Here is a 24,257-nt window from a genome sequence, read left to right as displayed (position 1 = left end):
GAAGACCTGAGCAGGCTCCCAGAGTGGGTGGGCTAGTGAGCCCTCTGCCAGCCTAGAATAGCCCTTCTTTAGAACCTACCGGTGCTGAAGCCAGTGTTGGTCCTGGCATCTGCATTTGTTTGTTCCCACTGAGTCAAGGCAAGCCACTTTCTCTCTGTGCCTCAGTCTATCTCTGTACCCAGGAATTGAGAGTTCCAGTCTCTGCCTCACAGTTGTGAGGGTCAAATGGGAAATCTGGGGCATAAGCACAATGAACAAATGGACACACTTCAGCATAACACTTGTTCTTGGAGAGTTGTCTTTGGCCACTAAAGCTATGTGTTCAACACAATGTTATGCCTCAGTTTCCCCACTCGAACAATACATGAATAATATAGTTCTTGTAGTGATTGAGGCAATATTAGTAAGGACCTGCCTGGAACAGTGCTGGGCTGATGGGAGGAGTCTGTGAAGTCTTGACTGCCTGCCCCATACTGCCCACCCCACCAAGGCTACCCTGTCAAGGCATGCTTCTGTATTGGATGAAGACAAGTCCATTGGCCTTTCAGGGCTAGAGAAGACTGTCCCATTACAGCTGAGGCCTCTGGAGTTGGTCCAGAGAAGATACACAGCAAGGTGCACACGGGTTCTAACACTCAAGCCATTCTCCTTTCTTTCCCCAAGACCCCTTACACACACACACACACACACACACACACACACACACACACACACACACACCAGGGAACATCAGTCCTGGCTTCCTGCCTGAGGGCATAGCAGGGTAAGGAGGGAGACTGGCAAAGAGAATAGACACTGTGCACAATGAAGGTCCACAGTGCTGCTAATGGCACCTGTGGTACAGCCTTGAGCACCTGCTGCCAGCACCCATCCATCTTGGACGTCTGTGCACAGGGGGCTGTTATCACTCAGTTTGTGGCCAGGTTAAACAGAATCTCATTCAAGGTCATTATAGTTTCTAAGTGCTTTCAAAGCCAGGTTGGTCTGGTTTCCAAAACTATTCAATAAGAACTATACTTGTGCTTTCTCCAGGGGCTGATAATAGGTGGGTTCCAAGTGCTGGCCAATTGAATGAATAGGTACTGGATTACTCATGTCTTGGGAAGTGGTGCTGAGGCTGGACTCTAAAAGCAAAAAAGACCAAGGGCATTTCAGGCAGGGGGGAACACAGCATGCAGGCAGAGACAGGTGTGAAGGCATCTGGTACGTTCTAGAATCCGTGGGAATCAGAGGACATGTGTGAATATATGGTGTGCAGGAGCCTGACAGTGTACTATACTGAAGAGCTGAGACAGGGAGAGCCACAGAAAGGAGATAGTTGTGTGGCCTGTGAATTCTAAGTCTTGTCTTGGAAAGTCTGCTTGGCATAGGAGGTCAAAGAGATTGGAGACTCAGTCAGTTCTCCACAAACTTGATGGGCTCCAGCTCAGATCTTTCTCTCTAATCTGGGCCTAGTCCTCCATGGCCAGTCTCTAGCAGGTTCAATGGCTATGTACCTGCAAGTGTTCTAGACTCCTATGGCCTCTCATGTTTCCTTAGAAAGCTAGGTCAAGGTGGCAAATGCTCAGGAAAATGGGTGAGTGGCTCCCCAGGGACTGGGAGGTGCTTCCAGTGTGTGGGACCCAGACCTGGGCTCTCTGGAGGTGGTTGGGGGAGGGTCTGGTTCCTCTCCTACCAAGATAGCTTAATAAGGGCTCGAGAGATGGCTCCTTCAGGGTTTGCTGCTCTTGCAGAGGACCCAAGTTGGGTTCCCAATACCCATATGCCAGCCCATAGCTACCTATAATTCTAGTTCCAGGGGATCTTACAACCTTTCCTGACATTTATAGGCACCTGAACACAAGTAGTGCAGACACACACACACACACACACACACACACACAGAGGCACCTGCATTTATGTGGTGCAGACACACACAGGCACCTGCACACATGTGGTACATACAAACTCACAAGGGCACCTGCACACATATGGTGCACACACACACACACGCAGGCACCTGTACTCAGGTGGTACACACACACACACACACACACACACACACGCAGCCATCTGCACAGGCGTGGTGCGCATATACTCACAAGGGCATCTGCACACACATAATGCACACACAGGCACCTGCACACACGTGGCACACACACACACACACACACACACACACACACACACACACACACGAGCACACAAACACACATAAATAGAAACTAAAAGACAACTTAATAAAGTGAAGAAGAAAACAGGGACTAGGGTTAGTTTCACTTCCATCTCACTGGGTGACCTTTTGTGAACTTATGGACCTCTGTGGATCCTCAGTCTCCCTCTCCTATGTGAACTGGAGCCTTACTGACTAGGGTCCCTCCAAAACAGCGACCTCTATCTCCCCAAGTGGGAGTGCTTAGGATCCTTAATTGCTAGCGCTTCGGGAGGGAATACAGACCGTCCAGGAGAGGGTCAGGGCCACCTGGACCTCAGCTAGACCGATTCTCACCTACCCTCTCCTGGGTACGGAGAACCCTCCCCACCTGCCCACGGGGGGCCTCGCAAACCCGGGAGCGGATTCTCGGAACGGATTCCGGGAGGAGCGCGGCAGAGCGAGGAGGAAAACCCGGGCAGGATCCGGGAGAGAATGGGACGGCGCAACCCCCAAGACCCCTGCCCCAGTCGCCGGTCCCGGACGCGAGTGACCTGCCTGCGTGGGCTGGGCGCACCGGGAGGGCCAGGGCGGGGTGCGCCTGGGGCTGGAAGCCGGGGCGCGCGGCCTCCGCAGCGGGGCGCGGGTCACGTGTGAGGAGGGGCGAAAGTCTCCGAAGCGGGGCGCGTGCTGCGAGTTGGGAGTTCTCGGCGCGCCGCGGGCGGCGGGAGCTCGGGCTCCCGGGCGAGCCGGGGACGCGGCGGGGACCGGGTCCCAGACGGAGGGGGCGGCGGCGGGAGTGGGAGGGACGGAGACGGAGAAGGATACAGCCGGCCGAGGAAGCGGCGCGGGGCAGGAGCCGGAACGCAGAGACGAGGTCCACAACCCCGCGGGAGGAGAGGCGGGACCGAGACGCAGCGGCGGGGATCGTGCAGCAGGCACGAGGTGGCCACAAAGCCCGGCGACCCCAGAGCCGAACAGCGAGAGGGTCGCGGGGCTGTGGGTGACAGAGGGCGGCGGGACGCCCTGGGCCCCGGGACCCCACAACCTGAGCCCGGGCTCCACAATGCTACCACCCAGGCAGCGCCCAGCTCTTGGCGCCGGGCAACGCTGAAAGTTGCGCAGGAAGCAGCGCGGGACGGCGCGGAGACCCCGAGACCCACGGCGGCCTCACGGGCTAACGGCGACATCGTGGGCACCCAGCGCCCGCGCCCCGACCCCGGCGCCCCCGGACGCCGCCCGCCGGACTCCGTCGTGGGATGTAGTGGCCACCCGCCGCCCAGAACCGCCTCGGATCTTACGCCCCGGGGTAAGCTCGGGCTCGCCCACCGCGAGCGCTGTCAGTCCGTGAGTGAGTACGTCCCCATGCTTATCTAGCCGAGGGGGTGTCTGTTTGTCCTGCCATATGCATCCTGCACTCATCTCTCTGACCCGGGTCCAGAAAGGTCCCTGTGTGGTCCTGTGACTTCCCTGAGCTGCTCTGTCCATTTGTCGCTTATGGGTTTCGGCTGGCAAAAAGAAAGGAGATGGATGGAAGAGATCTTGACCTCCTGCCCTGGCAATGGCCCTTCTCTGCCCTCGCCCACCTCCATGCCAGGAGCTGCAAGGCAGGTGACTTGCAGCAAGATGGGAAGGGGGTGTCTCTACTTCCCACCTCCCACCTGCAATCTCTGTGATAGTTCTGAGTATGACAAAAATCCCCCTTCTGCTGTGTTGAGTACCTGCCTTGTGCCAAATAAAGCTAGGGTAGGTGAGAGGGGTGCATAAATGAGACATTTCAGGGTAGTTAGTGGTGGAAACTGAGGCTGCAGAGAGAGGGAAAATGCACCCCCTCTTCTGCAAGGGGAGAACACAGCAAAGAGTGATGCCTTGAGCTCCAAGCAGAGAGAGCTCCATCCCCCCACACCTGCAGAATGTCCCTTAACCAGGGTCAGCCTATTGCCACACACAACTATGTAAGGGACCCAGACTTCAAGACAGGGATAGGTAAACCCTGAGAGGCAAGCAACAGGGGCCTCCAGGCATCAGGAAGCAAGGTGGTTGGGCTTCACAGAGACAGTGCCTCAAGAGCAGGAGAGCACCAAGAAGTAGGTTGAAGGAGCTGGGAAGAAGAGGGAGTGTCTGGCCTTGGACAGAGAGGGGCTGGACCCAGAGATGCAATATACACTCCACTCCCACCCTCCATCCAGTCCTGCACCTTCCAGGACTTCTAGGGACCCAAGAGCCCTGAATAGGCTTGACTTGGCTTCTGAGAAGAGGAGCAAATGGGGAAGCAGGACACTTGGGGCAAGTGATTGCGTGCAACATGGTAGGGGCACAGCTGCTTGGCATGAGGCTGGAGACCGGAGGGCGGACCCAGAGCATTCAGCTCTATTCTCCCTTTGGAGGAAGGGTCTCTTCCTGGAGTTTTCCATACTGGGCATCATGCCTCCTATATCACTTGATCCAGGCTTTAGAAATGAACCCCAGCTAGCTGAGAAACTAGCATACTGGGTAAGCTATGCTACCCGAGCCTCTGCCAACACATATGTGGAATGGGGACACCAGATCTGCCCCACTGACCTCCAATGGAGGGCCCTGAGATCCGTGAGCAGAGTACTGGTGGGCTGGAGGAAGGGCTGGGCAGACGGGAGTAAGGACTCAATTTACTTTGACAGAAAATAAGTAGTTACCGAGTGGCAAGAATATGGCTGGACATACAGACTGACAATAATGGAAATGTCTAGGCATTAAATGGGGGACTTGGGACTTGGGAACTGTACCCAATGATCCCCTGTGTCATCCTTGAAGAAACAATTCCCTGGTGCGGGGGCTACATAGAGGTGACTGGCCAGACAGACGTGTCCGTGGTCTTCTGCTGGGGTGACCTTGGGCAGCTGACTTTTCTTCTCTGATCTCAGTTTGTACAAGTGGAAAATGGGAGTGTAGCACTAACTCCATTGAGATGTCAGTGGCTTGCACATAGTGTCAGGGCCCCTGAGAAGAGCTTGCAAAGAAAGCCAAGGCTTGCAGGCTCTCAAGAGACATTTGTGGATTGGAGGACAAAGTCACTCTAGGATGCTGTGGGAAGATTCTGGTCTTAGGATGAGAGGGAGGGGGAGGAGGAACTGTGTGGGCTACACAGGGCGGGCAGGTTCTTAATGTAGATCTGGGGGAGGCGGGGGCGAGTGCTAAGGGGGTTGTGAGGAGGAGGGGGCCCCTCTGCAGGGACCACTGAGTCACGAGGACATGTAAGCGACATGACAACCAGCAACATGGTAACCAGGAAACTAGCGGTGGGAATGGAGCTGGAGCAGTGTGTAGGGGTGGGGGAGGGTGGACTGGCAGCACCCAGGCTTGGAGGGTCCCTGGTGGGTTAGGCTGACTAGCCGGCAGGGGATGCAGGCTAGGGCAGGCTAGGGAAGAAAGGACGTGTAAGCAGAGGCAGAGGAGGCACCCGGGGGTCTGCTGGGCAGGGGGGCTTCTCTGGTACCTCCCCAGGCTCCTCTTCTCCTCCACATCTCCACTTTTCATGCCTCTCCCCCTAGGATGCCAAATTTGGCTCACGCAATCTGTCGTCTCTCTTCTGAGATTGGCACGGGGACGAAAGCCGAGTGCATTACATCAGCGCCCGATCCCCCTGCACTGAGGGAGGGAGGGGTAGGACCAAGGACTGGGCCAGGCTAGGAGTGGAAGGGCAGCAGCCAGACTTCAACTTTCTTGCTTGTCTCTTGTTTGCATCTTCTTACCCTAATCTTAGATGTAGGGAGAATTTAGGGGAAGCCATGCAGAGCCTAGAGATGGAGCCAGGACTCCAATCTTGGGGAGGTCCCATGGCTGGGGCAGGAAGTCAGGCCCTATTGTCCCCTGGCTAGGTGAGGCCTGAGAGTTCTCAAGAACCCATGTGTCACTGCCTAGCCATGTGACCTTGGGCAGATTCCCCTTTATAGAGTCCACATCTGTATAGTGAATGTTGGCCACTTGTGGTATTGGCGATTCCCCTCAGAGGAGGTGCCCTCTGCACTTTGGCATACCAGGGCCTCAGGGGGGATCCTGTGACCCTCAATAGTAGCTTCCCTCCTTGTGCCTCTATCTTCTCACCTGTGAAATAGGAATGGTGGAGTGTTCAAGGTACCACCTGGACCCTGGACATGAGTAGTTGTGGTCCAGGAGAAAGAACAGGGCCTTGGCTCCAAAGTCACAAATATGTAGGAGTCCTATGGCCCCTCCAAATGATGACCAGAAGTAGGGGACTAGCCAGTCTCACCTCTGTGGTTTCAGATGGCGTGAGAGGACAGTTTCCTGCATGCAGAGGCTTGGTATATGTATCATTGGTCTGATGCTGTCATTTTACAGAAGTGCAAACTAAGGTCCTGGGGCCACACTGATGACCTAGGAGTGGAGGAAGCAGGGCTCCAGCTCCTGATTCTCACCCCCTTTTGGAAGCAGGTGACAAGAGTCAGGCAGATGAGGAGCCCTGAGGGCCTAGCTATGGCTTTGGCCCCTCCTCTTCCTTTCCTACCTCCCTAACCTTCTCTACTATCAAGGGCTTTGCCCTTATCCCTTACCCGGTCCACTTAAGGGATTCCTTTAGAACTCCTTTAAAAAACTAATCCTAGATTGTCCCTGTGAGGCAGAAGCTGGATTTAGGGTTAAGCTAAAAGATATGGTCCATTCTAGAATATTACATTATAGAATATTCCTCTCCCTAACTGAGTTTTAGGCAGGAGATGATCTAGTCGCCCCCAACAACATGACACCCCCTCAGGATCCTCTGGGGAAGAACTCATTTTTATAGATGGAAAGATGGGCTTAGTGACAAGGACTGAGCTAGCCTGGTTGTTCTGAGTCTGCCAAATGGCCTGTTATCTCTGGAAGGCTGAGAAAGATGGGGGTACCTGAGGTTTGGTGAGAAAGTGAGCACTCTGCTCCTGATGTGGCAGAGCTTTCCTGCCTGGTGACTGTCACCTCATGGGTGACTATGAATGGCATCCCCACCTCAGGAATCCTCCGATCTATATTTCCCAAAGTTGTGCCAGGAGGCCATGTTAAGCACTCTGCTGCTTAACTGGCAGATATACTGCCTGGCCAGGTAATGGGGCTAGGAGCTTCAGCAAATTCCTACTTAATCCTTCCAACAGCTCTCCATTGATGATGTACTGTTTCTGTATTTCAGAAGCTACAGAGGGACTGTGATATCTGCCCAAGGTCACACACCAAAGAATTATGGAGGGACTGGGTTTGAGTTTAGATGGATCTGGTTCCCCGGGGGCTGTCCCTGGGGTTTCCCCAGAAAGAATGGAAAATATTCCTCCCCTAGACTGGGGTTTGGCAGGAGATGGTCTAGTCGCCCCCACAGCCCAACACCCCCTCAGGGATCCTCTGGGGGCTCCATTCTAGGGACAGACGAAGTTATGAACTACTGATGAGAGCTCATTTCATAGACGGGAAGACTGAGCTGGCCCAAGGTGACCAGAGCATCAGCATTCAGCCAGGCAACCTGTTCTCTAGCCTGGAACTCTGTCCCTTGCACCAGTGGAAGGGGCCTTGGGTATCTGATGGGTATCTGATCTGTGGATGTGGACTCAGAATCATGAGATATTGATGGCTCCGGGCTGGGACTTCCGGAAGTGTCGGGTTCTGTCGTTCCATGGAGCGTAGAGAGCAGGCATGGAAGGTCCTGTTTGTAGTCCTTGCTCCTGGATGACCTGCAGACATCAGCACTGTGGCCTGATGAAGTTTGGGGATGCAAAATGAGAGACCTGTCTGGCATGAAACAGTCTAGAAGCTGGTAATCTGATTGTAGTTCTCTGTGTGACCTTAGGTCAGCCAATTGCCCTCTCTGAGCTTGGTCTGCCCAAATGAGGTGACAAAGTTCTGGAAAGAAAAATCTCTTTGCTCCCCCTCCCCCCCATAACTGCCACTAGGCTGTGTCATCCTGTGGTCTCTAAATGCTTCTCCTTCTTCACAAGGATGGTGGGCCCTGGAAGGGGCAGGCAGGAACCCTGGGGACTGGCACAACCTTTAAGCCTCCTCAGTTTTCATTGGAGTGGGGGGTGGGGGCTCTCCAGGCTCTACCCTTCTTCTCTTTTTCATCTTTATTTTTCTCTTGCTCCCTCTTCCCTGGCGACGTGGGCTGATCGCTGCTCAAACTTTTAATTCACATGGTAATTGTAATAATAACATGGGCCGAGGCCCCTCTGCCTGTGACACTGCAGCTGGCGGAGCTCAGCTATGAATAGAGCCTGAGTCACACAAGCGCGCGCGCGCTCCTGCAGGCGCGCTCTCTGCGCCTTGGTGGTGGGTGGGGTGAGGCGTGGGGGCAGGGGGCTCACACTTGGGTTGGCTCTAGATCCTGACCTCCTACTTCCAAAGGTCTGTGCAAGAACTTATCCCCACAGACTGCCCTCTGGTCCCTGGGTGAACCTGTGACACACAGGGCATGGTTACTTCCCATTCACAGAAGGGGAAGTTGAGACTGAGAGAGAGCATGGCTTCTGGAAACCTGTGCGACTGGATGTGTGGGTTTTGGCTGATTCTGAGGCCATGGTTCTGTTTCAGGATACACAAGCCAGGGAAATGGGGGCGCTCTGGGGCGAGGCTACTACCACTGCAGGTCTCTTGCCACAACCTTCTCACAGCCGCCTCCACCTGCTCTGCACTCAGCAGGTGCACACACGAGCCCTGCCTGGATTGGTGGTCCCATTGTTGTTTGGTGACATAGAGACTGTATGCAGCAGAGACAGACTTCTGATCTCCTACTTCCACTTTCTGCGTGCTAAGATTACAGGTGTGAGCCACCGTACTTAGCTTATACAGTGTTAGGGGCTGTTTCGCTCATGCTAGACAGTCCCTCTACCAACTGAGGTACATCTCCAGCCCTTATAGGTTGTCTTGAGGGAGTGAGCAGAAGTTGCTAGACTTTCTATGCAGTCTCAGTCAGTGCTCCCCACTGTCCCATGAGCACAGCACACCATTTTCAAATGAGAAAGCAGGTGGTAATAAGGGTTTGTCCCAGGCCTCACGGGAATGTCCTTTGGATCTGCATATGTGCCAGCCCCTAGAAGCCCCAGACCCTCCCATGTTTGGTCTCCTGGCACTGCTGCCCACCTCTGTGTCTCCCTCTTTGTCCCTCCCGTCAGTTCTTCATCTCTTCTCTGTGGTTATCCGGCAGCCAGTCCATAGCCAGCACACGGCATCAGTAGGAAGGGTGAGGTGAGGTGCCCCTGGGATATGCCACCAGGCCCTTACAGGCTACCAGGAAAGGTGAATTTCTGTATTTCCTACCCCACTAAGAGCCGTGCTGTGAGAGGTGGTATTGTCATGGCCACCTACCACTGAAAGCAGTGGTTGCAGATGCCTGGGGGCCTGTGGGACCTCCAGCTGGGCAGAGGTAAGCTAGGGTATGGAGCTACAGGTTGAGAAAGACTGGGGGCTGGCTGAAGAGAAGTTTTACCTCAGCTTTAGGTCTGTCTCCTGTACCTTCCTTCCCTCTAGCAACTCACCTGAGACAAATGGCCCAGAGACCATACAGCTTTACTTGGCATCAGACAAGCATTTGCCTAGTGAAGGTGGTAGAGGTAGGGCTGGTCCTGTCAGGGTCCCTGACACCCTCCCTCTCCATCAGGTACCTGAAGCTCTCCGTGCTCCTCTCCTGGGCAGGCTAGAGAAGGGAAGAAGCAGACCCTGTCACAGCAGTAGGAAGAAGGCTCAGCCATTCAACCCTTTGTGACCTTCACCAGACCACTGTCACTCTGGGAGGCCCTCTGAGCTCTGTGAAGCCAGGGCTACTAGCAGAGACATGGGCCAGTGAGGTGTGCTTTGCTTTTCTCCTGTAGTGTTTGTTCCTCTTGGCTTGTTTGGGTAGTAGAGGACTTGAACCCTCGCCTCAAGCATGCTAGCTATACCCCTAGCCCCCTCTCCACTCCCACCTTTTCCCCTTTCACTTCCTTTGTTTTTGTTTTTGTTTTTTTCCCAAGAGACAGGGTTTCTCTGTGTAATTTTGGAGCCTATCCTGGCACTTGCTCTGTAGACCAGGCTGGCCTCAAACTCACAGAGATTACCTGCCTCTGCCTCCTGAGTGCTGGTGAGCTGTACCACCAACACCCAGCTCACTTCCTATTTTGAGACAGGGTATCACTAAATCGTCTAGACTGGCCTTGAACTCTGCAGGGGGCTGACCTTGAATTTGTACTCTTTCTGCCTCCCCCTCTCCAGCAGCTGTGAAGAGAGGCCTAGACCACCAGACTTGGCTTTGAGCAGTGCTGGCTCTCAGCCCTCATCACCTTTCAGAACAGGGCTTTTAACAGCACAGAGGGAAGATCTGGGTGTGGCAGCTCAAATTTGTAATCCCAACCCTTTTGATAGTGTGAGGCAGAAGGATTGCTACAGGTTTAAAACCAGCATGGACTCTGTGGTGAGTTCTGGGCCAGCCCGGGCTACAGAGTGAGATTAATAACTAAGTCCCAGGCAGGGCCTGACCTGAAGAACACTAAAACACAAGGCATCTTTTAGGATGCCACTGGGTGTGTGTGCACACAAGTGCATGCGTGTGTACTTGCATGCCGGCACACACTCATGTGCTTATTAATAATACATTATACCCAACACATGGCTTTACGCTGGGCCTTGTTTGGAGCTGAAAAGCCAATACCCTGGTTAGAGATCCTGAAGCTCCTATGGATACCTGGTTTCCTTTTCTCCCTCGGCTCCTGGGTCCCAAGTGCCGAGACCTCTAGGAAGCTGCTGCTCTGCCTTGCAGTATCTTCCTCTCCTATGCCTACCCATCCTGGGTCCCGAGTCCCCTCTAACCAGTGTCCCCAGGGCATTAGTCCTGCCTGGGCCATAGTCCAAGCTCTCTGTCTTGCCCAGCTTCCTCTGCATTCTAGACTTGTACGTCTTTCCAGGGACCCCCCTTTTTTTTTCCTTTTTGGTTTTTTGAGACAGGGTTTCTTTTTGGAGTCTTAGCTGTCCTGGAACTCGCTCTGTAGACCAGGCTGGCCTTGAACTCACAAAGATCTGCCTGCCTCCTGAGTGCTGGGATTAAAGGTATGTACCACCATGCCTGGCTCAGGGACCCTATGTTTAGCCCCTGACTGTGTAGATTGTTTGTCTCCTGTCCTGGAACAAGACACTTTACAAGATCTGAGCTAAGTAGACACGCTCAGAGTTTATGTGTTTTTCTTTTTGAAACATGAGAGATCAGCCTGCCTCCACCTCCTGAGTGTTAGAACTAAAGACATGTGCCGCCATGCCCAGCTTAGGACTCACTGCTTCTCACTCAGCGCATAGTGGGTACTCAAGATATCACTACTCACAGTGCACCCTCCAGAGCATAGCTACAGATAGGAAGGCAGGTGCTGAGCCAGCTCAGGTACCGTTAGGTGATGAACGAATGAATGAATGAATGAATGGTCTGGCTGGATCTGGTAGGAAATGGTCAGAATCTATGAATAAGCATTCAGTGTTCTTTTAGCTACAGTTCCTTGGCTTTTGCCAAACAGTGTTGGGATGTGACCACAGTCCCTCACCCTCTGAGGGCTCTGGCTGTTGTGCCCTTTCTCCTAAGCCCTGCCCCACTTCCCAAGCCATCACTCCTCAAGCTTCCCCCAGGAGACCTATTACCCCTCTTCTCCTCAGGTCACCCAGGACCGGGCTCTGTGGAGGTGGAGCAGAGGTCTGAGACTTGAGCTGTCCTGTCCCCTGTCTCCTCTGCTCACAGCTACTGTGCCGTGTCCTCTGGTGCAATGGCACAGAAGGTCCTTCCTGGTCTGTGCTTGGGGCCACCTCTGCTCCCTCATTACAGCATCAAAAATAGCTTGTCACATTCTGTGACATCGCCCTGCTCAGGCCCTTCACGGGAATTATGACAAGCTGCACAGATCTCATGTCCTTGTCCCTTGTCAGTTGTGTGTGAAGCATTTATTGCATGCTAGGCTTCAGGACTCAGGGTGAATAGTCAAGGATGCCCAGCACGGATGGACCAATGACATAAGGTCCATAAGGGCTGTGACGGAGAGGAGGACATAGCAGGAAAGTACAGGACATGTTTGAACCTAAAGCCTCTAAATCACATTTAGTGGGAGGGGGCTAGGAGCCAAAGAGCCACAGAGTTTCAATGAGAAGGGCAGAGACAGCCAGTGCAAAGGCCCCCAGGCAGGGTGCCTTGATATATTGGAGGGATGGGGAGAAAGGCCACATGGCCATGTGGCAAGGGTTGGGGTAAGGAACTGAGGGGGCAAGGTCTGTGTGAGAGAAGAGTTCACCTGGAAATGTGGGGAACCCTCAAACTATAACTGGCGAGTAACAGGAATCCTTGACAAGGGAGGCCAAGGAGGCTGTGGTATAGGCTTGTGGCTGTGGCTACACAGGACATGGAATAGAGCATGCAATATCCAGTTCCGTGGGCCTGTTCCTCAACTCCCTGTGGGATAAGAATAGGACCACCACAGCTTGCAATGAGAACCAGAGCATGGCTGGTGCTTGGCCATAGTGTTCTGGGGGTGAAGGAGGTACAGGGCTTAGGCCTGAAGCACTCTTGGGAGGCTCACAGACTAAGTAGAAGGTGGGATGCAATGGATACCCCTTAGCCATGTAGCAGACACTGAAGAAGATGGGGCTGCTAGTATTTTAAGGCTCAGGACTAGATGAGATCACGGGGAGGGTGGGGACTGCAGAGGAGCCAAGGAGGGAGGTCAGTGATGGAGGGAGTTTGATGGCGGCTGGTGATTGGTGGCTGAGCTTCTGCTCCCAGGGTATGTGGCTTATAGAAGTGGGAGGAGGCAGGGTAACCCGAGAGGGGCTCTCAGGCCTGAAGGAGTCAGGAGCAAGATGGGGACTTCTCACAGTGTCCTTCAGAGGAGCCCTAGGAGGCAGAGGGGGAATGGAAGGGAATGTCCTATAAGAAGGGTTTTTTTTTAGGATTGGGAGATGGCTTGGTGGGTGAAGTGCTTGCTGTGCAAGCGTGAGGAGCTGAGTTCAGATTCCCCAGACCTGTGTGGCAGTGTGCTTGTAACCCCAAGCGCCCAGGGGGAAGAGGGGCAGAAACAGGCAGATCTTGGGACCCACAGGCCAGCCAGTCCAGTCAAAATATCGAGTTCCAGGTTCAGTGAGAGACTCTTTCAAAAAATAAGGCAGAGAGTAACTGAAGAAGAGAACCGATGTCAACCTCTGCCCTCCCTGGGCCACATGTACTTAGAGAACTTAGGAGAGTGCAAGTGCTTGCACAGGCATGCACTCACGAGTACCACCGTTTCTGCCCTCTGCCCTCTGCACTTTACAGTGCCTTCCATTGGTCATCTTTGCAGCACGCCTGTAGAGTGGGTGTTAGTCTTTCCCCATTTTGTAAATGTCCCCTGAGGCCCCACAGCCCCTGGGGGATGTATTCTTAGACTGTCTGGGATCATACTATTTATTGAGAACCTTACAAATACTGTGACCCTTCTGACAAACACACATGTTCAATGCTAATTTTAAAACTCATGGGTAGGTATTTTCCATAGGTGATACACCCATACGGTTCTAAAATTAAAAGACAAATGAAAAAAAAACAGTTCGTATTCTCCCACCCTCCTCCCTCCCCAGCCACCTGCTTCCCCTCCCAAGAAACGGTGTCACCAGTTTCCTGGGTCTCCATCCAGACAAGCAGAGAGAAGCAAATATGTGTAGCTATAAACTCCTCTCCCTTTTCACACGAGGTAGCAACTCTACTCACCGCTCATAGCTGTTGGCTTTTTTTCACTTAAAAATACAAGACTCCCGAAAGTGCTGCCTCCTTAGCTTCCATGGCTGCTGCGTGGTGCTGCTCATGGAAGGACAGCTGGGATGCTTCCAAGCAGTGCTTCCACAAGGAAGGCTGCCTGCCTCACTCCCAGCGTGTGTGCGACTAGTATGAGTGTGTGATGGTCTCCAGATGTGAGATGGCTCCGTCATCGGTGCCCTGGTGCCCTCTGGCTGGGCAGAACCATGCAGTGTGAGGGAGGAGGTGGGGGTGGGCCACCATCCTAGCTCTGAATCTCCCACCCTCCTCCTGTACCATTCCTCCTTCCTTCCTTCCTTCCTTCCTCTCTCTCTCTCTCTCTCTCTCTCTCTCTCTTTCAACAGGGTCTCAATGTGTAGCCCTGGCTAGCCTGCAGTGCTCTATGTAGGCCAGGCTGGCCTTGAACTCCTAAAGATCTGCCTGCCTCTGCCTCCCAAGTGTTGGGATTAAAGACATATGCCATCACTCCCAACTTTTTTTCCCTTTTTCGATTTTTTAAAAATTTATTAATATTTTTTTTACATTCCAATCCCAGGTCCTCCTCACTCTTCCCCCCTCCTGTCCCCCCCACTTCCTCCCTACCCCACCTCCCACCTGCTTCTTGGAGAGGGTAAGGCCTCCCCTAGGAAGTCTCGAAGTCTGTCGCATCATCTCATTGAGGCAGAACCAAGCTCCCCCATGCCTTCACTCCCAGCTTTTATTTTTACTTTTTTGAAACAATTTCTCGTAGCCCATGCTGACCGGGAATTCACTATAGAGCCCAAGATGACACTGAACTCTTGATCCCTCCTGTGTTTACCTCCCACATGCTGAGATTGCTGTTGTGTGCTAGCTGGTGCCTCTTCTGTGGGTAGTGTCTGCTGGGGCAGTCTGCACTGAGAGGGGAGTGAGTATCCACTCCTCAGCTCTAGGGATCCCTGTGTCCCCCCACTCCCAGCCCAGCTATAGGGTCTTGTTTTCTGAGATCCAGGGGCACGGCAGTGGTGGTGTGGGTGGGTAATGAACAATAGGTGGATGACAGGGACAAGGTAAATGTGGGCTCTTCTAAGTCACCGTGGATCCTCTCTTCTCTTTCCAGCCTTGGGAAAATGAGCTCAGTGGGCTGAATAGGTCAGGTGGTCACTCGGCCTGAGCTTCCCGCTGTGAGGCTGTGGAAGGGTCTGAGACCCTCTCCCTCTGTCCACTCACACCTGGCCACATGCTCTACATGGTCATGCAGGAGTTCTGGAGCCCAGCGGCTGATAACCCAAGATCACTTACTCCTTTACCTGGTTATCCACTTCCAAACGCTATGGGCTTTGTCCAGAGTGTTCCCAGCCCCTTCCTTCTCTCTCCAGCGCCAAGCCACTGTTATCATCTCTTGCTTCCCTGCTCTCCCCACCCTACTCCCCATACCTGGAGGCCAGCCTAAAGCATACTGACAGGAGCCTGGACCTCACAGTGTGTGACCAGGGACACTGTCCAAGCTGGACTGTATATCGTTATGTAGCCCAGGTTGGCCTCAGACTCCAGGCTGGTTAAAAGCCCTCTGTGCCTTGGCCCTTCTTCTAAAACAGGAATAATGGTGGTACCTTTTCTGAGGTCACCACGAGGCTGAGAGGAATCGATCAGTGAAAAGCACTCAGAATGGCTGCTGCTCAGAGTGAACGCCTGCTAAATGCTCAGTGTGGATCTTGCAACATGATAGTGCCAGTCAGGGGGAGGGGCAGCATGCAGAGGGATCCCAGCGTCTAGAGGAAGGCAGCATGGCTTGCACTGTGTGCTGTGCATTTTGGTGACATCAGGGCCACTCTGCACATAGGAATGTATTGTTACACTCCTTTTGCCCATGGAGATGCTATGTGTGAGTGAACCATCCAGAGCTTGCCTGGCCAAGTCTAAACTGTGTGATTTGATTCTGCAGCCACTGCTCTCAGGGCAGTGGATGTCACCCTGAGTGACATGTTGGGGGAGGGATAGGTGTGGGTGGGTCGTGGATTCTGCACCTAAGATTCTTCTTTTGATCCCTGAGCAGGAGTGTGCTGTCTCCTTGTGATATATGTGTCACTTACCCTATGCAGACATGGGCCGTGTGCGATCCTGTTTATCCTCTTTACAGTCTTAGGCAGTGAGCTCCATAATTGGCTATACCTACAGATGAGGCATGCAGAGAACAGAGAGATGAAGTATCTGGCCTGAAGTCACATAGAAAGTGATCTGGAGGGACTGAAGAAAATCTAGCCAGTTAAGTGCTTGCCTCCATGTGTGAGGACTTGAGTTTGATCCCAGAACTCACATAACATGGTGGGTGTGGTGGCATGTGTGTGTAACCTCTGTGCTGGGGAAGGAGAGGCAAGAGAATTCTTGGAGCTCACTGACCGAACAGCCAGCCCAGCCTACTTGTTGAGCCCTGGGCCAGTAAGAGGCTCAGAGTACAGAGAAGATAGACTGTGCGTCTGAGGGTGACATTCAAGGCTGTCCTCTGGCCTCCCATCCAGTGTGTCCACATAGAATAAAGATTTGAAGTGTTATCATTGAGAAGGAAAGATGGGGCTGAAGGAATCAGAGTATCCAGGGTCAGAGGAACAGGGTAGGAGCCTTCAGAGGGCTGTGCCTTTCTGCCCTCTACCCCACGTGTTTTCTTTTCAGACACAGTCTCACTATATAGCCCTAGCTAGCTTGGAGCTTGATATATAATCCAGGCTGGTTTTCTTTCCTTTCCTTTCCTTTCTTTCCTTCCTTCCTTCCTTCCTTCCTTCCTTCCTTCCTTCCTTCTTTCCTTCCTTCCTTCCTCTCTTTCTCCCCCCCCCCATGGAGTTTCTCTGTGGCTTTGGAGGCTGTCCTGGAACTAGCTTTTCTAGACCAGGCTGGCCTCGAACTCACTTGGGAGGCTGGGAGTAAAGGCATATGCCACCAGTGCCCAGCAACTAAAGGTGTATTCTACCATGCCTTCCTTGAGGAGCACAATTCAGCTGCCTAGAGCCATAAATCCCTCTCCCACTTCAGAGGCCCAGCATTGGACTGGAAAGGCCTCCCCACTTAGCCTAGTAAGTCTAAGCCTGGAAACCTTACAGCTGGAGTACAGGGTGGCCTTGCAACCTCAAGGGTTGGGATAGGAGTTGCTGGTGTGAACTCCCCTCTTCCCCAAGAGAAATCTGCCCACTTTCTGGAGGCAGGACCTCACTCCTGCTACCTGCCTGAGGCTCAGGGGACTAACAAGCAAGGGGTTCCTTCTCTTCATTGTTTTACATAGTCTGCATGTGTTGCCTCTTGCCAGGGCATTGTGAAAGGTCCCTACTTTCTGGACAGCAGTGGGTGAACCTGGCCAGAGCACCTGTGTGGTAAAGTCAAGCCAGCAGTTCTCTTCTAGATCTTCAGTTTCCCTGAGTCACTGCGTCTTTGTACCACCAACCTGTCAGCCTTAGAGTTTTACCTTAGGGCCCTTCCCGACTATCAGGTGTATCCTCACTGTAGTGGTTCTCAAAACCATCCTACCGCTGGCTGGCTGAGATCAGTGCTGTGACATTGCCTCCCTTTGCAGGTAGGGAAAGGAAGGCAGAAGTCTGAGAGCAGAGACTGAGAGCCCAGGTCTTGCCATCTCAAACATACACATGCAACCAACAGGTCATTCTCAGAGTTGATCTGAAGCTAAATGGGGGAAGGCAGCAAGGGTGAAAGGGAACAGAGGAGGTGGGGCAGCCTGAAGGTCAGTTAGGGAGTGCAGTAGGGAGGGGGAAGGAGGGAGGGGATTTGAGAACCAGAGGCCTTGATCCCAGAGGAACAAGGCTGAGCAGAGCATCACAACAGATAAAAGAGGCTAGAAACCAGGGCCAGGGGGAGCGGGGGATCAAGAGTTTCCAGGCCTAAGTGGGAGTCCTACTTTGCCACTTCTGCTGTGCAACCCCCAGGCTCATCTCCCTGACTCTGCAGGCTATAGTTCCCCACATGGGAAACAGCAGCCAGAACCCCCCCCCACTGTGTTTCAGTAGCTGCTTAATAAATATATGTTAGGTGAACAAAGACACAGCAATTCCTCGGTGAGACAGGCAAGCCAAGCCTGATGCGGAATCTGCACTTCCAGAGCAGTCTGTGTCTCAAACGCTTCAGAGACAGGGCCCTGAGACTGAGGTATGAGACCTCCAGTGAGCCTTGTCACCTCCCATGTTATCTCACCACCAGCAGTAACCTAGAAGATTCATGATAGTATAAAAAGCCCCAGTAGGTGTCTGTTCCCAAGCATGGCTTCCACTGCTATTGGAGCTGACAGGACCAAAGAGAGGTTCCTAGGGAGGGAACTCCATGGCATCTGGTCACTCTTTCCATCATGGGTAGCCAGGATATGTGGTGGTGGGGTGTGCATGGCTAGGAATGGTTATCCTTCCAGCCTGTGGGGTTCCTAAACAAACCTTTGCCACCAGACACACCTCAGGATGCAATCTGAGTAAGGAAAGGGACTCCATCTCTACTGCTGTTTGCTGGACTGGCAGCCTGCTCTTGGAAGCTGTGGGAAACCTGGGCCACATCTATTTCCCTGCTTCTACTGTCTTCTTCACATTCCATCACCTCAGAAAGCCCAAGACAAGATGAGGATGAATGGTCCCAGGCTTGGGGAATGATACAAGCTGAGAAAGGGAAGACCCTTCACAAGGCATTGCAGAAAGGTCCAGGCTCCTTTTTTTCACACAGCCAGCTTCCTTTAGTCCACTTGATGGACAGGATGGAGACTGGTCCCCGGCCTTCTAGGAGACTACAGGATGAGGTCATACATCTGCCTGGACAAGCAGAGCTCTCCTATTTTCAAAGTAAATCCTACTCAGAGGAGGAAGATGCTGATCCCTGATTTGTGTCCCCTCCTGTCTTGTCATCTGTGTCCCCTCTCTTTTGGGCTTTTCCCAGAAGCCCCATGTGATCAGAGAAAGCTCTTGGCTATGCCCATGTAGTTATCGCATGGACACATGCCCAGCTGGCACTGTTCACTGGTGAGATGTGCACTTAGCCCATACACTGACAGGTGAGCTTCACCTCCCTACTGAAAGGGCCTGTGGTGGCCACAGCAGCTGCTCACAGGAACAGGAGGCTGGACTAATTGCACACAGCTTTACTCCTCGCTGTACCCTAGGGGACATATCTGGGGAACCAGCATTCCTGAGCACTGGGATGGGCAATAGCCTGAAAAGCCCACCATGAGGCAGGCACAGGAGGGACTCAGAGAGCCTGCCAGGGCCAGAAAGAGGCACAGGAGCCTGCAGAACTGTGGGGCAGGTGATGGGAGACTGGGGTGTGTGTATTGAGCAGGCAGGTGAGTACCTGATACGGACAGGGCAGGCGAAGCCTCAAAGCTGATGCTGGAAGAGGCTCCCCCATCTTCACCCACTAATCAGAGCCCTTGGCAGTGGTGAAGGAGGGAACACACCAAAGCCTAGAGCCATGGGGAGCTCCCTCAACTACTCACCCCAGACCTCTTGTGAGGGTGGCCCCCACAATGAGCCATCTCTGCAGTCAAACACCCTGTCCTTTGCATCTTGGGAGGCGGTCTTTGGCAGGACCCTTCCTGGACAGCTAGTGGCATTCATTCATCAAAGGTCCAGGTGTCACTTCTTGTCCTCTGCCTCTCTTGCAGAGGTGCAGGGTGTGATTAAGAGCCTGTTATGGTGGAGTTAGTACCCACTTTTTCCTGGCTCCAGACCTCCAGATCCCTCCAGAGAAAAGGGACAAAGAGCTGAAGGCCTGTCTTCCCAAATGTCAGGGTGGGTATGAACTACCTGGTCAGAACATTCTGAAATCCTCAGTGGCTCCTTCCCATGCCTGGGCCTCCTTGGCCTCAGCTATAAAACAATTGTCTTAAATGTGGCTACCTTGTGTTTCCCAGCTGTAAGTGTCTTTGGTGCCGATGAAGGAGTTGGCGGCCATGGTGGAACACAGCAAGGGAACCCCAGCTATTGACTGCTTTAAAGGGCCAGTGCTGAATTCTGGGCCATACCCAAGAAGTCTAAAGTTCCAGGTCAGGAAACTAAAGGCCAGTCAAATCACATAGCAGATCTGGGACTTGGACAGAGGGAGCCCCTTGGGGTGGGGTGGGGGAGAGAAGCAGGGTCGTGTAGGGTGGCCTGGGGGAGGGAGAGGGAGCCTCTAGAGAAAGAGGCAGGGGAAAGGGCTGTTGATATCTAAATTATAGCATTGGTGCGCACCGGTTGCTGCAGCAACCAAGTTGTCCTGAACCAGGGAAGTGTGTAAACATTGCCACAGATGCACAATTAGACCAGGAAGAATAGAACAGAAAATAGAAGCTTCCAGACTTATATAATTCTAGGCCAAGATGTTATCAGGAACCCAAGCTGGGTCCCAGCCCTGCTGGTCTCCGGGACCTGAGATTGCACCATCAACTCTGGTGCTCAGACCTCAAGGGCAGGGAGCACAGAAGAGAGTGTGCCCTCTGTGTGAGTCCAGCTGGTGGGCACACCACGTGGGGGTGGCAGGCCTCTGTTGGAACAGCTGGCAACCACAGTCAGGCCCGCCTGCCTCTCACAGGCACCCAGCAAGTGGGGAGCAGCAGGGTGGGGGCTTTGTCTTCCAGAGTCTTGTGAGGTAGGAATTTCAACCCTCTGTTTGCAGATGAGGAAACTGAGGCTCGGAGAAGAAAATGGAGTGGTCAGAGGTAGGTAGGAGGGAAGAGTGCTAACTACCTCACCTACGCCCAGTCTTCATCCAGGAGCTCCTGGAAGGTGACACCTGAGTTTGGATCCACCTTCTTGCTGTCATGCCACGCTCCCTCTTTTAGCCAGCTGCCTGTGCCCAGACAGGGACAGAAGTTCCAGGCTCTCCCTTCCTCCATCTTGACCAGCATACTGGATGCTCTGTCAGCCCCTGTCCTGCTCTCAGCAAGTCTGGTGACAGGACGGGAATCTGGAGATCAATAGCACCCTGTCTGGGGACATTCATCCAATGGTAACTGCTAGTCACAGGGACATCTGAACATCTGCAAAACCAATGTGGATGAGGAGCTGAAATGTTATGCAATAAAAAAAAAAAATAACTATGGGTGGCTGATGCAGAGGCTAAACTGGAGGCAAGTAGGGGGTCAAAGCTCTGGGTATGAAGGACATGGAATCAAGATGAGCATCAGGATGGGAGTGTGGCTCAGTGGTAGAGTTCTTGTTCAATATGCTGAAGCCCTGGGTTCCAACCCTAGCATCACCAAAAATAAAAAGAGGTTGGCAAGGTGTCTGTTGGCAAGGCAAGCAGATAAAGGTACTTGCTGTGTAAGCCTGACAGCCTGAGTGTGATCCGTGGAACCCGTGGTGGAAAAAAGAGCTGACTCCTGAAAGTTGTCCTGTCTTTGACACACACCATGGCAAGTGTGCCTCCTCCCGCTGATAATGATGATGACTGTAATAACAACAAATTGAAATGAAGGCTGATTATAGTGGTTCCACATTCAGGAGGCAGAGGCGAGCAGATCTCTGAGCTCAAGACCAGCCTGTTCTACAAAATGAGTTCCAGGTTAGCCAAGGCAACATGGTCAAGACCCTGCTTCAAAACAGAAAAAAGAAAAGATATAGAAGCTTCCAGAACAGAGGCAAGCTGGAAGGGCCACCCTGAGCAGTGGGGACTAGAACCTGGACCTGTTCTTCATTGGGCAGACCCCAGCCCAGGGTTTGGATCAGCCTCAGGGACACAAGCTTAGTTTCCATAAAGACCCTCTGCCATAACCCCCTGAGTGTCAAAGAGAGTCCTGAGGTCCTGTGTAGACGTTTCTGGTCCTGAGGGTCTGGTAGTCTCTTTACAGTAGCCCTTTGCTTCCCAGCGTCTCACCTGTCTCTTGTTTTCCACAGGCCCTGCATCTCCCCAGGTGACCACGACGGCCTCAGGTCATGCACGGACACAACCGAAACGGGCAGGCCCATGTGCCCCGGCGGAAACGCCGCAACCGCTTTGTCAAGAAGAACGGCCAGTGCAACGTCTACTTTGCCAACCTGAGCAACAAGTCCCAGCGGTACATGGCAGACATCTTCACCACCTGTGTGGACACGCGCTGGCGGTACATGCTCATGATCTTTTCGGCGGCCTTCCTTGTCTCCTGGCTCTTTTTTGGCCTCCTCTTCTGGTGCATTGCCTTCTTCCACGGTGACCTGGAGGCCAGCCCCTCGGTGCCTGCTGCAGGAGGCCCGGGGGGCAATGGTGGGGCAGCCCCGACGGTCCCCAAACCCTGCATCATGCATGTAAACGGCTTTTTGGGAGCCTTCCTGTTCTCGGTGGAGACACAGACGACCATCGGCTATGGTTTCCGGTGCGTGACAGAGGAGTGTCCGTTGGCGGTCATTGCGGTGGTGGTCCAGTCCATTGTGGGCTGTGTCATCGACTCCTTCATGATTGGCACTATCATGGCCAAGATGGCACGGCCCAAGAAGAGGGCACAGACGCTGCTGTTCAGCCACCATGCAGTCATCTCAGTGCGCGACGGCAAGCTCTGCCTGATGTGGCGTGTGGGCAACCTTCGCAAGAGCCACATTGTGGAGGCTCACGTGCGGGCGCAGCTCATCAAGCCCTATATGACCCAAGAAGGTGAGTACCTGCCCCTGGACCAGCGGGACCTCAACGTGGGCTATGACATAGGCCTGGACCGCATCTTCTTGGTGTCACCCATCATCATCGTGCATGAAATTGATGAGGACAGTCCACTCTACGGCATGGGCAAGGAGGAGCTGGAGTCAGAGGACTTCGAGATTGTGGTTATCCTTGAAGGCATGGTGGAGGCCACGGCTATGACCACACAGGCCCGCAGCTCCTACCTGGCCAGTGAGATCCTGTGGGGCCACCGGTTCGAGCCTGTGGTCTTTGAGGAGAAGAGTCACTACAAGGTGGACTACTCACGATTCCACAAGACCTATGAGGTGGCTGGCACGCCCTGCTGCTCTGCCCGTGAGCTTCAGGAGAGCAAGATCACGGTGCTGCCCGCCCCACCGCCCCCTCCCAGTGCCTTCTGCTATGAAAATGAGCTGGCCCTCATGAGCCAGGAGGAAGAGGAGATGGAAGAGGAAGCTGCTGCAGCAGCAGCTGTGGCTGCAGGCCTGGGCCTGGAGGCAGGGTCCAAAGAAGAGGCAGGCATCATTCGGATGCTTGAGTTTGGTAGCCATCTGGATCTGGAACGCATGCAAGCCACCCTCCCGCTGGACAATATTTCCTACCGCAGGGAGTCTGCCATCTGACCTCCAGGCCCTGCCCTCCTCTATTCCTGCAAGAGCCTCTGCCGGGGGTGGGATGTCAGGACAAGCCTACCACTCTCAGGACAGAGTTGAACATGGCTCCGTGGACCTGGAGGAAGGTGGGGGCTTCAAAGACTGGGAGATCCCTTCCTGTTGACTGCAGAGCCCAGGACTGGGAAGGACCCAGGTACTCAGCCCTGCTGGCCTGAGCCCCGCCCCCGGCACCTCCCCACAGGTGGCTCTGGGCCCCCAGACCCTCCACCCTTTCCCACTGACCCTTCAAGGATGTACCCCTTCTGTTCTCAGGACCTTGGGGAAGGCGGCCGGACTGCTGGGGGGTGGGCATCATGGGAGTTCCGGGTGGGCAGGGTGGGTCTGGGGAGGGGGAGGGGTGTGTTTCTTTTGCATGACTGTGGTCTGTGCTCTTGGCTCTCTTTTGTAAATATCTATAAATGGAAGAGATGGAGTCACAAGTCCACCTCTGCCCGTTTCTACCTGTGAGACAGAGAAGCCGCCAACCCCACCCCACCCAGCCCCAGCCCTACCCGGCTGGCTGGTCCCTTGAGACCCTTGAAGCCAACTCTGTGTGGTGTTGGGTTTGGGTACAGAGGGGACCCTAGAGGTGGGATGAATACCCCCTCCTTGCAGTCCCTCCAGTTCCCATATTGGTGATGGCATTTGTAACTATTTTTAATAAAGCATATGGTCCGTTAGAAGTAGGCTGGTAGAGACAGAGAGAGCATGTGAGTGTCTCATGTGTGTGTGGGGGGGGTATGGGTGGGTGCACATGTATGTGTCCGTGTGGAAGCCAAAGGACACCTCAGGTATTGTCCTTCAGGAGCCAGCCACCTTTTTAAAAGATTAATTTCCATTCCATAGGCATGAGCAGTTTTTCCCGCATGTATGTCTGTGCACCCTGTGCGTCCCTGGGGCACATGGAGTCCAGAAGAGAGCATCAAATCCTCTAGGACTGGAGTTACAGATGGTTGTGAGCCACCTGTGGTGCTGGGAATCAACCCTGGGTCCTCTGCAAAAGCAACAAGTGCCCTTAACCACTGAGCCATCTCTCCTGCCCCAGCCACCTTAGTTTTTGAGACAGGGTCTCTCTGGTCTGGAGCTCATGGTTAGGGTAGGCTAGCTGACCAGAGAGCCACAGGGTCTACCTGTCTCCTCTTAGTGCCAGCTTTTTTTTCCCTAGGTGCTGGGC

At 53.6% G+C, this 24,257-nt stretch overlaps 1 protein-coding gene across 1 annotated transcript; it reads left to right on the top strand.

Moving 5' to 3' along the window:
- Positions 1–2,816: 2,816 nt before the first annotated feature.
- On the top strand, positions 2,817–23,782 carry Kcnj4 (potassium inwardly rectifying channel subfamily J member 4). The gene is made up of 2 exons (XM_027404012.2): positions 2,817–3,440; positions 21,680–23,782. The coding sequence occupies exon 2, from the start codon at positions 21,719–21,721 to the stop codon at positions 23,051–23,053; it is 1,335 nt and encodes a 444-aa protein (XP_027259813.1). The 5' UTR covers positions 2,817–3,440; positions 21,680–21,718; the 3' UTR covers positions 23,054–23,782.
- Positions 23,783–24,257: the final 475 nt, after the last annotated feature.

This window comes from Cricetulus griseus, chromosome 2 (assembly GCF_003668045.3).
Source record: "Cricetulus griseus strain 17A/GY chromosome 2, alternate assembly CriGri-PICRH-1.0, whole genome shotgun sequence".
NCBI classification, from domain to species: domain Eukaryota; kingdom Metazoa; phylum Chordata; class Mammalia; order Rodentia; family Cricetidae; genus Cricetulus; species Cricetulus griseus.
Note: the sequence above shows the minus strand (reverse complement) of the source record. Positions and strands in the feature narration are given on the sequence as shown.

Coding starts and splice junctions, on each gene's coding strand:
- Kcnj4 (XM_027404012.2), top strand. CDS start 21,719: ATGCACGGACACAACCGAAACGGGCAGGCCCATGTGCCCCGGCGGAAA.